The 17,954-nt window shown below is 34.8% G+C and overlaps 1 protein-coding gene across 2 annotated transcripts in view; it reads right to left on the bottom strand.

Moving 5' to 3' along the window:
- The window catches only part of TMEM38B (transmembrane protein 38B), a 54,087-nt gene that overhangs the window by 13,563 nt on the left and 22,570 nt on the right, over positions 1-17,954 (bottom strand). For both annotated transcript variants that reach the window (XM_030293681.1, XM_030293682.1), the window contains 3 exons: positions 14,636-14,820; positions 13,736-13,823; positions 9,715-9,832 (listed from right to left, as the gene is read on the bottom strand). In XM_030293681.1, coding sequence (XP_030149541.1) covers positions 9,715-9,832; positions 13,736-13,823; positions 14,636-14,820 — 391 coding nt within the window. The remainder of the gene's footprint in view (positions 1-9,714; positions 9,833-13,735; positions 13,824-14,635; positions 14,821-17,954) is intronic.

Raw genomic sequence — 17,954 nt, 5'->3', positions numbered from 1 at the left:
TCAAAATAAATTAAAACATTAAAAAAAAATTTAAATGCTAGAACCAATATATGAATTCAGCAAAGCTGCAGAATATAAAATCAACATGCAGAAATCTGTTGCATTTCTATATACGAATAATGAAGCAGCAGAAAAAGAAATCAAGGAATCAATCCCATTTGCAATTGTACCAAAAACAAGAAGATATCTAGGAATAAATTTAGCTAAATTGGTAAAAGATCTATACTCTGAAAACCAAGAAAACTTGAGAAAGATACTGAAGAGGACACAAAGAAATGGAAAAAGCATTCCATGCTCATGGATTAGAAAAACAAACATTATTAAAAATGTCTATATTACCCAGGGGCGCCTGGGTGGCTCAGTCAGTTAAGCGTCTGACTTCGACTCAGGTCATGATCTCGCAGCTCTGAGTTCAAGCTCCACATTGGGCTCTGTGGTGACAGCTCAGAGCCTGGAACCTGCTTTGGATTCTGTGTCTCCCTCTCTCTGCCTCGTCCCCAGCTCACACTCTCTCTCTCTCTCTCTCTCACTCTCTCAAAAATAAATAAACATTAAAAAAAGAAGTCTATATTACCCAAAGCAATCAACACATTTAATCCAATCCCTATGAAAATATCATGAGCATTCTTCAAGAGCCAGAACAAACAATCAATGGAACAGAATATAGTCCAGAAATAGACCCACAAATATAATAGCAACTGATAGTCAATAAAGATGCCAATATAATTCAACAAGGGAAAGGACAGTCTTGTCAGCAAATAATATTAGAACAAATTCATCTTCATGTGGAAAAAATAAAACTGACCCTTACCTCGTATCAATCATAAACTTAATTTGAAATGGATCAGATACCTAAATATAAAGGCAAAAACTATAAGAAGAAAATACAGGTAAAAAAATCTTCACAACCCTGGTGTATGGAAGAACTGCTTACATAGGATGCTAAAAGCAACACCATTAAAGGACAACGTGATAACTGAATTTCATCAAAACTAAAAACTTCAACTCTTCTAGAGACAATATTAAGGAAAAAAAAGAAAGCCACAAACTAGGAGAAAAATATTTGCAATTCAGATATCTCATAAAGAATTGGTATCTGAACATACTGAGAACTGTTACAAGTCAATAATAAGAAAAACAATTTTCACAAATGGGCAAAGATTTGAACACTGATAATAGAAATGACCAGTAAGCATCAACAATAGCCAGAGTATGGAAAAAGCCTAAATGTCCATCAATGGATGAACGGATAAAGATGTGGTATATATATACAATGGAGTATTACTCAGCAATCAAAAAGAATGAGATCTTGCCATTTGCAACTACGTGAATGGAACTGGAGGGTATTATGATAAGTGAAATTAGAGAAAGATAAAAATCATATGACTCTACTCATATGAGGACTTTAAGAGACAAAACAGATGAATATAAGGGAAGGGAAACAAAAATAATATAAAAACAAGGAGGGGGACAAAACAGAAGAGACTCATAAATATGGAGAACAAACTGAGGGTTATGGGAGGGGTCATGGGAGGGGAGATGGGCTAAGTGGGTAAGGGGCACTAAGGAATCTACTCCTGAAATCATTGTTGCACTATATGTTAACTAATTTAGATGTAAATTAAAAAATAAAATAAAATAAAATCACGGGAAAAAAAAAAAATGACCAGTAAGCACATGAAAAGATGCTCAAATCTCTAGCTATCGGAGAAATACAAAAAAAAAAAAAAAAAAAAAAAAAAAAAAACAATGAAAAACCCTACAATGAGATACCACCATATCCATATAAAATGGCTAAAGACTGACAATAACATATATTAGCAAGGATGTAGGACAAGTGGAACTCTCATACACTGCTGGGTAGCAATGATGATGGGTACAAACATTTTGGAAAACAGTGTGCCAGTTTTTTTTTTTTTTAAGTTAAACATATGCTTTCCATATAACCCAGCAATTCCACTCCCAGTTATTTATCCAAGAAAAATGAAAATACATGTTCACATGAAGTACATGTTTCATAGCAACTTTATTCATAAAAACCTTACTCAAATAATCGAAAACTAGAAACAATTCAAAATCCATCAACAGATAACTGGATAAACCAACTGGGGTGTATAATGCTACTTAGCAATAAAAAGGAATATGCAACAGCATAGGTAAATCTCAAAAACATTATGCTGAACAAAAGAAGCTAGGCACAAAATATACATACTATATCATTCCATTTATATGAAACTTGAAAAAAGATTAATCTATAGTGATTGAAAGTAGGTAAGTGGTACCCTGTAGCTATAATCAGTAGTTGGGATTTACTGGAGTAGTGCACAAGGACCTTTTTGAAGTAATGGAAATGTTCCATATCTTGATTGTGATAATTATGCAGGTACATAAGTTTGTCAAAACTCATCAAAACATAATGTTAGAATGAGTATATTTTATTATATGAAAAACTTTTTAAAAATTTTTAAAGAGCTTGTTCTTAAGTGTTTTGCAAACTTCACAGCCCTTTGAAGTTATTCTTTGTATTTCTGGAAAATGTACTGTCAGATTAACTTTCTGTATAAGATCCTTTAGCCCAATTTTTTCAGATCTGAGGCCCTGAATAAAAGACCACATATAATAAAGATGAGAAATCAGAGTATTTACATGAAAGAGTAAGTTGGTGGCCTGGGTATTGGAGGGATCTTAAAAAAAAAAAAAAATGCTACTTCACTAAAACATTTTTTAAAAGAGATACTGATGAAGTTGGTCTCTGTACCACATATTGGGAGACTGATAGAGGTTATACCTAGAAATGGAATTAACAAGTCACAAGATATATGATTCTTCAACTTTGTCAGATACTGCCAAACTGCTCTCCTGGGCTGTTTCTATTTATACTCCCTCTAAATCCCTTTAAAATAGTTTATATGCTTTGTCTTCAATTTCTCTTATTCACCTCAGTCTATTACAATCATTTTTCTATTCTCTTCCAGTCCACTGAAACTGCTTTTACCAAGGTCACCAAATACCTCTCCATTTCAAAATTCAACAAACTCCTTTCAGTTTTAATCCCTCTTAACCACTCAAGTCTCCCTGTGCTTCATTTCACAATAACACTATTTCATGATAACTCCTTAACCTGAGGAGCCAAAAGATAATCCATGCTTCTCAAACTTTTCTCAAATCATCTCTGATGGAAGAAAGTGAACTTAGCAGAACCTCAAATGAAGACATGCCAAATATAAAATGTCATATTTTATTTTATCTTTTAAAAAAAGTGTATTTTGAATTCTATTCCATAATATATTCCTGTTTAACTTTAAAATGTTTATAATCATTAACACTGAAATCAACTACTGGTACATAATGCTTCACATTTATAATGTGACTTTGTATGCTAGTGCCAAACAAAAGCCATATATCCCTTAAGATATGTGTAACTCTAGTTAAAGAAAGATAAATGATGTGCTTAAAACTGTGAAGCCTAGATTTCAAATTCTTACTCCAAAGTCCATGTGCTTTGCCCTATACTAACAGTCTTAGTTGGCGCATATTTCTTTCCTCTGAGACTTGGATTTTAACAATCACAAAGGACTTGTGAGAGCTGGAAAAGGAGAACAGAGTCCTTCTTGAATGAAACTGGGATCATACAAGAACTGAGCATCACTGAATGTTCAGCTTGCTTGCGTTCTGGAAACAGGAAGAAAGAAAACAAAGATAAGAGGGAGGGAAAGATGGGGTGCCTGGGTGGCTCAGTAGATTAAGCAACCGACTGACTTGTGATTTCTGCTTATGTCATGATCTCACACTCTGTGAGATCAAGCCCCGCATCAGGCTCTCTGCTGACAGTCTGGAGCCTGCTTTGGATTCTCTTTCTCTGTCCCTCCACTGTTCACGTGCACTCTCATGCTTTCTCTCTCAAAAATACATAAACAGTTTTTTAAAAGAGCGGGGGAAAGAGACAAGAGAAAGAGGAAGAAAGTTAACATAATGCTCTCAAAAAGGAAAAAAATTAATAGACCAGACATGGAAAAATTAGTAACTATATACTATATTTGAAACATCATAGGGGCACCTGGGCGGCTCAGCCGGTTAAGTGTCCGACTTCGGCTCAGGTCATGATCTCACAGTCCGTGAGTTCGAGCCCCGCGTCGGGCTCTGTGCTGACAGCTCAGAGCCTGGAGCCTGCTTCAGATTCTGTGTCTCCCTCTCTCTCTGACCCTCCCCCATTCATGCTCTGTCTCTCTCTGTCTCAAAAATAAATAAACATTAAAAAAAAAATTTAAGAAACATCATAAGCATATGTGTAGATATATGTAGACTCCTTACACCTCCAAAATAAAGAATATATTTACTTTTCATACATACAAATAATTATAAAATCTCATCAATACTAGTAGAGAAATGAAGTCTCAACAAACACCATAGAATACCACACACACTGTCTAAAATGCTGTTAAAGAAAAAATTTTTAAAGATTTTTTTAACGTTTGAAATTTTAAAACACGCTTGTCAAATAAGAAACTGTAGTGTAAGTTAAGAGGAATGTAAATTGGATGACAATAATATACACAAAAACATGTGATATGAGACACAGCAATGTAAAACAATGTGTTGTGAGGAACAACAAAACCAAAAAGTTGGTCCTCAGAAAAGGATAACATACAAAAACCTCTGACAAGACTGATCAAAAAAGAAGAGAGGAACTTTCTCCTTGACTATGACATAAGAACTGATTCTAGACTAGCCTTCCGGGCATAAAAGCCATAAACCTGACAAAATACATGAGGCAAACACTTTCGGGCACTGGCCGACAGAGTGTAAGACTGATCATGAGAAGAGACAAACTGATAAAGTGACTCACACATTTACCCTCACTTCTGTCTCAGGACAACTTCTCAAGCAGGGAGCTAGAACTGAAACTGAGGTAGCAGAGACTGGTATTGGTGAATCTAAATAGACTTGACCAGGGTAAGGTATCAAAGAGGAGGAAACTGGGCATGTTCTGGGGGTCCAGGAGGAGACTCCAGATATCTATATGGTACCACAAGTCCTTGGCTTAGGGCTAGCCTGCACATGTCAAGAGGGAGACTACTGTGACTTAGTACAGAGTGGCTTTTGGTGGATTGCGATACCATCAGAGATACCACAGGGTGACCAATGCTGGGGGCATTTACTTTCTGTTTCTCTTACAGAACTCACTATTTTTATACTTACATCATAGTTTTCTGTGTGCTTATTTTACTTTTGGGGAGCTATTCTCTTTGAAAAGAGAAATCATATTTATTAGTATCTTTGTATAGGCCAAAGCACTGATTATCCAAAACAGCCAATGCAAATCTCCTGACTATATAAATACTACAGGAAAAGAGTGAAGTAAAGAAAAAATAATTACTGCCAAATTTTCCCTGAATATTCTGTCAATTCATTTTTTTATATCTAAGAAAAGAAAAACTATAGTAGCTACTCAGAAACAAATGACAAGCCATTCAAAATTCAGTGTAAGGGATGTCTAGGTGGCTCAGCAGGTCCTAATCTCACAGTTCATGAGTTTGACCCCCGCATTAGGCTCACTGCTATCAGCGGGGAGCCCACCTCGGATCCTCTGTCCCTCTCTCTCTCTGCCCCTCCCCAGCTCAGTAGTGCGCTCTCTTTCTCTCTCTCAAAAATAAATAAACATTTTTAAAAAATCAGTATAAATCTAAACGGAACTTAGGCAAAAGTATGCATTAAAAATGCACATTCTATTTACAAGTAGGTGGATAACAAGGGCACCCGGGTGGCTCAGTGGATTAAGCATCTGGCTTTGGCTCACGTCGTGATGTCACGGTCCATGAGTTCAAACCCTGCATCAGGCTCCATGCTGATAGCTTAGAGCCTGGAGCCTCCTTCAGATTCTGTGTCTCCCTCTTCCTCTGCCCCTCTCCTGCTCCTGCTCTGCCTTTCTCTCAAAAATAAATAAACATAGGGGCGCCTGGGTGGCTCAGTCAGTTAAGCATCCGACTTCGGCTCAGGTCACGATCTCGCGATATGTGAGTTCGAGCCCCGCGTCGGGCTCTGTGCTGACTGCTCAGAGCCTGGAGCCTGTTTCAGATTCTGTGTCTCCTTCTCTCTCTGACCCTCCCCCGTTCATGCTCTGTCTCTCTCTGTCTCAAAAATAAATAAAAGTTAAAAAAAAATTTTTTTTAAATAAATAAAATAAATAAACATAAACAAATTTTTAAAAATATTAAGTTGGTGGATAATAGGAAAATGCTGGGAAATATTATGAGACAAGTTTAATACTGTACTTTATTGCCATACTGCAATACGGTGTTTAAATATTATAATAAAGAACTATATATCCAGCAATAATTGTAAGAAAAATTCCTTTTTACTCCACAAATTAGGACTTCAACAAAAACTGATGTTTGTAATTTAAAAAATTCAACAGACACCAGCAGTACTTATTCTAATAAATCCACAATACACGTTCATTTTCTCTAAAGATTAAAGTTAGAAAATTTCAGAAATTATACAGCTCCCCATACTCCTTCATGATAAAAACACTCAACAAACTAGGAATAGAAGGGAACTAACTTCCTCAATCTAAAAGCAGGCACCAATAAAAGATCCATAGTTAATATCATACTTAATATGATAAAGACTTAAGATAGTGAAAGACTAACTGGCTTCTTCTTAAAATCAGGAAAAAGAAAAGGATCTTCATTCTATTTCAATTAAACATTGTACTAGAGGTTCTATCCAGGGCAACTGCACAAGAAAATTAGATAGAAGACATGCAGACTGAAAAAAAAAAAAAGAAGTAAAACTATCCTCTATTTGCAGATGACATGATCTTGAATATACAAAACCCTAAGGAATCCACACCAAAAAAAACCCCCATAAAACCTACTGGAGTTAACAAACAAGTTTATTAGCAAGGTTATAGAATGAAAGATCAAAAATCAATTTTATTTCTACATGTTTGCAATGTACAATTCCACTTACTATAGCATCAAACAGAATAAAACACTTATGAATAAATTTAACAAAAGGATATGTATGACTCATACATTGAAAGCATCATGAAAAAAATACTTTAAAAGACCTAATAAATGTAAAGACATCTGTGTTGATTGTTTGAAAGCCTTAAAAGTGTTAAGACAACAATACTCCCAAACTTATTTGCAGATTCAAGGCAATCTCTATGAAAATATGATCTGGCCTTCTTTGCAGAAATTATGAAGTTAAACCTAAAATTTATATGGAAATGCAAATGACCTAGTATGGTCAAAACAATCCTTAGAAAGAACAAACTCAGAGGATTCACACTTCTCAATATCAAAACTAACTACAATGCTAAAATAATTAAGATAATGTGGTACTAGCAGAAGGATAAGTAAATAGATGAAGGGAACAAAAGTGAGAATCCAGAAAAATACCCTCACATTTACAATTGATTTTCAGCAAGGGGACCAAGATAATTCAATGGGGGGAAAGAACAGTCTTTTCAATACATAATACTAGGATGAATAGATACCCACAGAATCTTCAAGAATGTAAAGCTACGTAGCCACAGAATGTAAAAGAATGAAGTTTAATTGAATCCTTTCTCATACCATACCCAAAAATTATTTCAAAATACATCACAGAGCTAAATTAGAGCTAAAACTATATAACTTGTAGAAGAAAACATAGAGATAACCTTTTTGACCTTGGATTTGGCAACAGTGTCTTAGATATGACATCAAGACATATACAACAAAAGAGAAAATACGTAAATTTGACTTCATCAAATTTTAGAAATTTGCACTTCCAAAAACAAGAAAGTGAAAGGACAACCCACAGAATGGGAGAAAATATCTATAAATCAGAAATCTAGTAAGGGTCTAGGGTCCAAAATATATGAGGAATTCTTACAACTCAACATTAAAAAGACAAATGACACATTAAAAAATGGGCAAATGATCTGAATAGACATTTTTCCAAAGATATACAAACAAACACATGAAAAGATGTTCAATACCATTAGTCATCAGTCATCACAACCACTAGAATGGCTCTAATAAAAAAGACAAGCATTGATGATGGTATGTGAAATTAGAATTTTCATACTTTGCTGGTGGGAATGAAAAATGATGAAGCCACCATGGAAAACTGTCTGTTAGCTCCTCAAAGGTTAAACACAGCATTACTATATTATCTAGTCCATTTCTATATTACACCCAAAAGAAATGAAACACATATCCACACAAAAAACTACGTGAATGCTCACAGCTCATTATTCCTATTAGCCAAAAAAATAAAACCCAAATATTCATCAACCAATGGATAAACAGAATGTGGTATATCCATACAATGGACTATTATTTGGCAATAAAAAGGAATAACATACTAATGCATACTACAACATGGATGAACCTCAAAAACATGGTAAGTGAAAGAAATAAGTCACAAGGACACATTGTATGATAGTAATCACATGAAATGTCAAATAGGCAAATTTATAGAGACAGAGAGTAGATCAGTGGTTGCCTACATTTGGAGGGACTGAGGGAAAATGTGAAGTAACTGGTAATGTGCATGATGTTTCTTTTTTGGAGTGATGAAAATGTTTTAATACTGATTGTGGTGACAGCTGCACAGTTCTGTGAATATATAAAAAAACACTAAAATGTACACTTAAATGGATGAATTTTACAGTATGTAACATATATCTCAATAAGCTGTTACAAAAAAATACATACAGCTCAAAATGTTGAGGACTGGAAGAGGACACATATGAAGAGATTTTGCCTCAGATATTTGAAGTACTTGAATTATAGCCACAGATCACCTCCATAGTAGGACTACTGAAACAAAAATAAACTATCCCTATAGTGACTTGGTTCTTTCTAAGATATAAATTTATTTAATATATACTGTCTTCCTTTTAAGAATCCAATAGGTAAGTTTTTACCCAAAAATACCTAGGCTGAGAGTTAGCTATATAAAATTCCTCTACATTTAAATAATACTCATATTTTTAAACCAACTGTCTACTTTTGAATAGGGAACAATATTTAATAATGGTAAGAGTAACAATAATCAGAATTAGACTCATGATACAGCTGCCAATAAAATTCATAAGATACGTCCCAGTAATAGAAAGACATGCACCATCTCCAATCCTCTCAACAATCGTATAATGAAGATGAGGAAATCAGGATTCAGAGACATTAAGTGACTTGCCTATTCAGGAATTAGATAGCAAAGCTAGGATTTGAACTTAAGATTGCCTGTCTCCAAAACCTGTGATCTTACACCACACTACCTCCTATCTTCAAGACAGAATAAAGCTTCCAGAAAGGCAATAATAATACAAGAGACTACACACAAATATGCCCCACTATAAAATTTTGAAATGTTAAAACTTTAAGGAACCTCAGAGAACATCTAAGTATCCCATTTTACAAATGAGACATTGCTGTCTGCACTCTGATCAGCTATAGCTATTTCCACTATTCTGGCCTCCAACATTTATTAGACTATCTGCAAATCTTTCATGATAGCCTCAGCATAAATCAAATGTGGAATCATCCAGGAGCTATGTTTCAAACAGTCATGGATGCGCTGAATAAACAACCCAAAATTTACCTTTTTAGACTGTAACAACAGTAAAAAGTAAATGTTCCTGTTACTTGCCTAGTATGCAGAATTCTGGTTATAAAGCATTTGTAATATGGATTTATAGCTACTTTGAATTCTTACCTTTGTGGCCACAAGAAACATGGTATAAAGGAACATAAGATTATGCCTTGATACTGCCAGATGTTTGGTGTGCTGGAATGTGAAGATAACTGACCCCAGTAGGGTTACCTTGGCAGGGCTGAAAATAAAATGCATTTTAAGTCAGTAAGTAATAAACATACATGATCCATCTCTAGATTTCTCAAAGAGTACTCTGAAAAATATTAATTTAATATACCCATGAGTTAGTAATAGATGAAAAAGAGTTCTATGAATATACTTCTCAAGTTTTACAAGTGCTACATTATATAAAGTATAATTTCACTCTGATAAAGTATCAGAGATCTTAGAATGTTCACACATATTGTGACTGATAAAAAGAGTTCATTTCTATTTACAGTACTTCTGAAACACATTTGACCATATACTACTTTTTTACGAAGATATGAAAGTCCCATGTTCCACAGTATGACTTAGAAAAAAGCAGATTAGTCCTTATAGTGCTAAAAAGCTCCTTCAGTCAGGTGGGAGAAGGAAAAAAGCAAGCCCTGATTTACATAGTATCTTCCCATTTCCATGGTGTAGATACTCCCATCGCAGTCAATTTCAGGCTGCTGTGCAGAATGGAGAAGAGATAGACACACACAACCAGCTCTCATACAACAGTATAAGCCACATCCAGCACAATTACTTGGGTAACTCCAGCACAAAGCATTACTTTCATATTATATATTTGCCACACATTTAAAGTATATCTCAGTAACAGATCATTATTTAGCTTATGTTTACAACTAGAGAAATATAAATGATAAACTCTTAGAATGCCATACTGCAAAATATGGCAAATTTAAAAGTCACTATAAGCCATTTTATGAAAAATTACCTATTTATTTATTACCAGCTAAGGACTGAGTTCAAAATAGGGTTAGGTTTGGGCAACAGGGCTTTAGACCTTGCTTAACAATTGACTGGGCAGCATTAATGTTCTGGAACAATGGTCTCTCAAACTTTTTTTTTAATTTTGTTTTAATATTTATTTATTTTTGAGAGAGAGCGAGCGAGCAAGTGAGGGAGGGGCAGAGAGAGAGGAAGACACAGAATCTGAAGCAGGCTCCAGGCTCCCAGCTGTCAGCACAGAGCCCAACATGGGGCTCGAACTCATGGACCACAAGATCATGACCTGAGCCAAAGTTGGACACTTAACTGACTGAAACCACCAGGCCACCTGGTCTCTAAAACTTATTAACTGCACATCCCTACTGGTTAAAAAAAGGGGGTTTTATGACACTCCCTAATACATGTTTATCAGTTAATTTATAAATTAAATATAATGTATTAAAAATGTACACCAAACTATTTATTTATCAAATGGACATTTTTAAAGGATGAGGTAAAAGGAATTACTTTTATCTTTTTTTTTTTTTAATTTTTTTTTTTCAACGTTTATTTATTTTTGGGACAGAGAGAGACAGAGCATGAACGGGGCAGGGGCAGAGAGAAAGGGAGACACAGAATCGGAAACAGGCTCCAGGCTCTGAGCCATCAGCCCAGAGCCCGACGCGGGGCTCGAACTCACGGACCGCGAGATCGTGACCTGGCTGAAGTCGGACGCTTAACCGACTGCGCCACCCAGGCGCCCCAGGAATTACTTTTATCTTAATGTCATTTTACTAATCTTTGTTTCTAATAGTTTAGATTCTGTACCACAGTGCCCCATCATGGGTATCCTCTGAGCACACTCACATTCCATTTTGGATTGCATTCCCTTACAGCATAAATTCAGAAGCACTGAATTTGAAAAGCAATGATTTTGTAGACAATAAAATGGGGCAGGGGATTGGAGAAGGGCTGAGATTTAGGAAAATGTCAATGAGACTGGTTTGGAAGATCAGGATGCATTTAAAAAGTATTCTTGTATTAGTTTCCTATGAAACTAGAAAATGAGCTTATCTGCATCCAAAATACAATAGTGGGATAGGTATAGGGTAATAATTAGAGACATTCCAACTCCAAAAGGGAGAAAATGAAAGGAAAGGAAGAAAGAAGTCACTGGTCCTATGCAATTTCAAAATTCAGCAGAGCCAATTCAATTAGGTTTCAAGGTTTCAAAGCCTGGGAATAATGCTGTGACATCAGGCTCCACCATCTGAGTCCTCAATTCGAACTTCTGCACTTATGGCTCTGGATTTTGCACCTGGACTCCAGCCTACGGGTCTGACCTCAGGGCTCTAGGCTCACGGCTCTCAGTGTTTGCTTCTGCAGCACATATACTAAAATAGGCCCATGGCTCCCAGCTGAAATCCATTCTTCCTTTTCCTTGAAGGGTAACACATGTTTGCAGCTGAACAGTTTTATCAAGCCTGTTTCCCGCCTATAGAATTTTCGGAGCTGACAGCCTTCTTTTATTTCATCTTATCTCTGTCCTTCTCAGTGCAAGCTGGCGGTGTTTCTACTATACAATGTTTTCAAAAACCTTGTGGGTCTCCAGCATATGACACAGGGATCCATGCCATTAGTTAAGATGGTCCTCCACATACCTTTCCTGGATAATCTCATGTCTATTCCTGGCTTGTGTTGTGTTGGCTGAATGGATCCATGAGTCACACACCTAATTTCTTTAACACTAGCAAAAGTTTTCCAGACAGACTCTTTGCCTTCTCTCCACCACAGACTGTCCTAAAAGTCAATCTCTTAATTTTATCATCTTTTGCAATCTGGATAGGCTGAGAATTTTCCAAATTATTACAGTCTTGGTTTCTTTGTTCAGCAGTTCAACTCTTCTCTCACTTTACTATAAGCATCAAGAAGAAACCAGTCAGACCTTTAACACAACTTCAAAATCTCCTCAGCCAAATAGACAAGTTCACTGCTTACAAATTACACTTTCCACACAACTGTAGCACACAATTCAAGTAATTTTTCTGCCACTATATAACTGTATCACATCTCCTCCACTTTCCAATATCATGCTCATTTCCTTGAGTACTCACCAGCACCTTTAACGTTCATAATTCTACCAATGTTCTGTTTATGACAATATATGTATTCTCTAACATCATATAGGCTTTCTCTACTATGCAAAAGTATTTGGTAATAGATAATAGATATATACACACACATACACAAAATAGCATAATGAACTAATGATCAATCTCACTTGACCAACTGATCATTCATTCATTTATCTAATATTTATTGTCTACTCATAGATTTGTTGAAGAATACGTGCAGGTTACCTGGCCTGTTCAAGGATATAAGCAAAGGAGAAGGAGAGAATAGTAAGAAATGAAGTTAAAGCAAATACGGTATGAGGGAAAGGCAGATCTTGGAGGGTTTTACAGGCCATCTGGGGAGTCATTCCAAAGTTCTGAACAAAGGAGAAACAATTTGATTTTGGTTATAAAACACCAAGAAATGTTTTATGGAAGACATTTTGAGACTATACTCAAAAGGAGAAAAATTTCCCTTGAATATCACTAATGCCTTACTTATAACTTATCAATCAAGGCCTTGTTTGCTCCATTTATAACAATTATAGTTTATTTCCTCTAATCTTTCCTTATGTATAATTAAGCTCAACTCTCATTTTTAAAGCAACAGGGGATTGATTTGGATTGATAATGGATTGATTTGTTCCCATAAGCTTGACATTTTACTACCAGAACGTATAATTTGAAATCTGAGTGATATGGTAGTCATTAATGAAAATGACAAGAGCCTGCAACGGATTCATTTCCATCCACAGAAGTAGGTTCCTATGTAGTTCTCTCTTCATAAATATACACCATTCCCACAACCCTGTAACAATCCAAAAGTTTTTGTTTAGTTTTATTTTCTAAGGGGAAGAATCCCCAGAGAAAAGAATCAGTATTTATTTTAAAAACTACATCTGAGAGAGCAGACTTCTTGAAAGAACAAGTTTCCTGACTGTCTTCCATTATTATGACTGTTAATTTTTTTCAGCTCCATTGCCTCCACATTAAGAAATCTGGTAAGATCTAAAGATAAAAAGCTGGTCTCGGTCTAGTTTATACCAACTCACTAGGACATCTTCAGCCATTCATTAGCTTCTGGTTTCCAACCTCCTTTTACCAACTGCTCAAAATTCGTGATAATGCTACCACCTGCACCTAAAAATAAAATAAAACAAGAATATTTAGTCAAATTTTATGGAGAAAACATTTGAAACAAAGCTGTAATTCTATCTCCTGATGTAAAGTTCCAAGAAGATCCTCAAAATATAATTTTGAGGAGGGAGAAAAAGTTTCCTTGTACATTTATGGTACTGAGACAATTGCAATTCTTCCTGTTCATCAGCGTGGCAACTGTCTACTGCACCATAATTAAGGTTAAAAAATGAGGCCTCAAGCACAAAGATGTTCTTTGCCTGAAAAATAAAATTTTCTGCTTTATTATTTCCTTCCCTGATATCAGTTTTAGGTGCAGTACAATATAACAAGAGATTAGAGAAATTTATTCAATTTCTACATACAAAAGAACTCAACAATGAAGGTAAGTGATGTAAAGTGAAGAGGAACCCATAACCAAGCCTATTTACTATTTTTAGTTATTCAGGATGGAAAAAAACACAAAAAAGAAATTTCTTATATAATTTCTTTACATAATCTCTGAAGTAAATTTATTTATACTGGCACTATACTATACCTTAATTAACTATGAATCCCTCTGGTTCTGGACTACTAATCAAACCAATAGTAAAAATTTTATATAGTAAGATAGGCTCAAAATAATGGCTGATGACTAGTACTAGTGAAAATGCCAGTTATGAATTTACTTTACTAGCCAACAGAAAAAAAGACTTCCTACTTCCAAAACTACAGTTACTAAAGTATGTTGTCCTCATTAATGTAAATACAGAATTGTTCAGTAGCAGTAGTATATCAATAACAGATTATTTAAAAACACATATTGTTAATATTACCTCGGGCCCATCCAACAGCTATCATGACTATCCAGCCATTTTTGTAATAGTTATTTGCATGTGTGACTCCACCTACTATTTTCCAAGTTCTGGTCACTTCCTTCATTCCCGCAGCCAAGAGTTGAACAGGTAGGAAAGAATAGCCCTGGGAAACTAGGTCACATGGGCAAAAAAATGTAATATACCTGAAATGAAAATTTAAATGATTTAATATATAAATAAAATATAAATATTTATAATAAAAATATTTTAAGACACATTTTATAAATTTTAAATAAATGTTAATATATAAATGTTTTGATACATAAATGTAAGTACAAATTATTTAACAAATATTTAAATATATACTCAATTTAGTTGAGTAAGCTTGGATTTTAAACAATTAAATCAGAAGAACAACCCAGAATAGATGCAATAACAATGTGGCAAATGCAACAAACTGAATTATCCACATAAACAAGGAATTTGACCTAAGAAGACCACAGATTGAGTAGAGTCAATTTTTCTAATCATAGGAGGCATATGTAATAATCTGCCCAAAATACATGATCAAAGGGGAATTTCATCCTTTTTAGACTTCTGAATACTGTATGTATGCAAAAAGTATTTACGGAGTGCCTCATTTGTGCCTATACTCTTCTAGAAGGTAAGTGCTAAATCCACTAACAAAATGAAGGAAATGTACAATCGCTTTTAGGATAGGGACTTTTCTAGCTAGAGTGTCATTTTCTGGGAAAAGGAATTACAGAAGAGCCCTGCATTTCAACCCTATTAACATCTTCACCTGTGTCTTTTTGTGTTCTACATAAACTAAGACCTATGCAAAGAAAAGTCATAGCTCTCAAGGAGACAGATTTGTGTTGAGGAAAAATATTTTTTCATACAGGTGAAGGTATATGAAACTGTTCTTCAATTAAATTGTGATACTAGTTTAAGAATAACTCCTCAGGTAAATTACTTTTTGAAGCCTCATTTATTCTAAGCATCCATTCAAACAGTTTACCAATAATGTCAATTGGGAAACACACTAGTTTTTTCCTCCCATTCCTACAATACTCTCTGGCAGACAATTGTGTGCTTAAAGCAGAACATAATCTTCTTTCTAGCAGAGTGATACAGAAGACACCACGTGAATGAAGTATTATCTCTTTCAAAAGAAGTTGTTAGCCTTACCACAATTCATGATTCATAAAGTCAGAATTCCCAAAAGTATTCATGGAATGTGAAATTTTATAAATACTACTTCAGAGATTCAATGCAGGATGCAATGGTTTGTTCAGGCTGAAGCACCCTCTCTTCATCTCCACTTACCAATTCCTTCCTATTCTCCAAGGTCCCAGTCAAATACTACCATGTACATTGACTTTGGGAGTTTCATTTTAATATTCTCAGTTCAGACTAAATTCTGCTGGCTCTATACAACTAAAACAAATCAGTTCTTATGCCTCAATGTATCTCTTTATACATTTTTCTCTATAACATAAGTTACAATAGTCCTTAGATGGCAGTAATCATTCATTTTGTTACCCCCTCACCTAAAACTCAGCATGATGAAAAACAGCTCTAAATTAAACCATTTATTAGCAGTTAATCTGGAGACAAAATACAAAATATATCAAGTCAAAGAATTAGTTGATAATTAAAGAATTTGAGAGAAAGGAATAAATTATCTGAGGGTAATAAAAATCATTTTGAAACAACTCAATTTAAAAATTTTACATGTTCATGTATTTTGAGAGCCTCTATACACTTCTCTCATTAAATATAGAATAAGGGGGGGGGGGCGCCTCGTTAGCTCAGTCACTTAAGTGTCTGACTTTGGCCCGGGTCATGATCTCACAGTTTGTGGGTTCAAGCCCCGCATCGGGCTCTGTGCTAACAGCTCAGAGCCCGGAGCCTGCTTCAGATTCTGTGTCTCCCTCTCTCTCTGCCCCTCCCCCCCTCATGCTTTGTCTCTGTCTCTCAAAAATAAATAAACGTTGAAAAAAACTTTTTTAAATATAAAATAAGTTAGTCAGTTATGTATTGGAGGGAAAAATTACACTTAAGTAATTTTTAAAAACATTTTAAAATATAATAAAAATACTTTGGTATCCACCGCAGATCATATTAAGAAAGGGAAATTAGATTTCACTTTAGCAGGAATGAATGTTCCAAAGTAAACAACTCAAAGAAACAACAAAAGCTAAAAGAGAATACAAATGACCCCATTTTCATTCTCTACACCAAGACTATCTTTACAATAAGTTAAAAACCTCAACTACCAGCAACCTTGGACTTTTATATCCAACTATGTGACATTATGGTACATGGTCTAAAATCTGTAATTACTGCTGTTTTCAAATAAACAAGTCTTTATCCTATTTATTCAGATATTTCTAAAGTATACCTACAATAATCTAACATCTTAAACAAAAAACAGTTCTCATTTACAGTGTTAAATAGCCACAGGGTAAAAAAACAACTGATTGCTGTTCTCAGTAGATTCACAAGTAAACGTATCAGACCAATGGCTCCCTAAACAGCCATTCTTCCTCTATACTTTACTTGTAAAGTATCTAAAGAAAACATATTGGAAAAGAGGAATAAATGGAACATATCAGACAAGAAATAGAATGAGAAGGCAACTGATTTCTCAAACATTTTTAAGTCACATAAGTTGAAAGAGAGAGAAAAATAGTAAACAATAGAAGTTTAAAATAATAGAAGTTAGTCTAAATAGGATATAATAAGATGCCAAGCCATAAACAATTGAAAGATGAAAAGTAGAATTTAGGTTAATACCAAGAGCTTAGCAGAGAGAAGCTTCCCACAGTTAGTAAGAGAATTCTGTTTTCATTCTACTACTAATTCCACTCCTCTGACTACAAAAGACAGTTTTACTTAACTAAGCCAAAACAGAATGACAAACTAAATAAAGTTCATATTAGTCCAATATGACAGCTTTGCTCTTGCTCTTATTATTCCAACAAATTAATAAGTTTATGTATTTTGTGTATGCTTTGAAAAAGACAAAGAATTACCGACCTATAAAGCCATACCTTTTCTTATATTTTTTCTCAAAATAATGCAGTCTCAGTTATGCAAATGTGCAATATTTAATAGTTGATACTTGGAAGTTGAAGGAAATCAAACTGGGGCACAAAACCCAATACACAGAAAAATTACAAAATATTAATATCCCCAGAAACAGTTTTCAAAAAGAAAAATCCTATAAAGGTATATACATCTCTTCCAAACAATACTGTACTACGACATAACAAGTTATTGTTTCCCGTTGCCAGTAGATGGTGCTAATATCCACATGTGAGCACTGTGA

This window comes from Lynx canadensis, chromosome D4 (genome assembly GCF_007474595.2).
Source record: "Lynx canadensis isolate LIC74 chromosome D4, mLynCan4.pri.v2, whole genome shotgun sequence".
Taxonomy (NCBI): domain Eukaryota; kingdom Metazoa; phylum Chordata; class Mammalia; order Carnivora; family Felidae; genus Lynx; species Lynx canadensis.
This window is presented reverse-complemented; position numbering and strand designations above follow the sequence as displayed.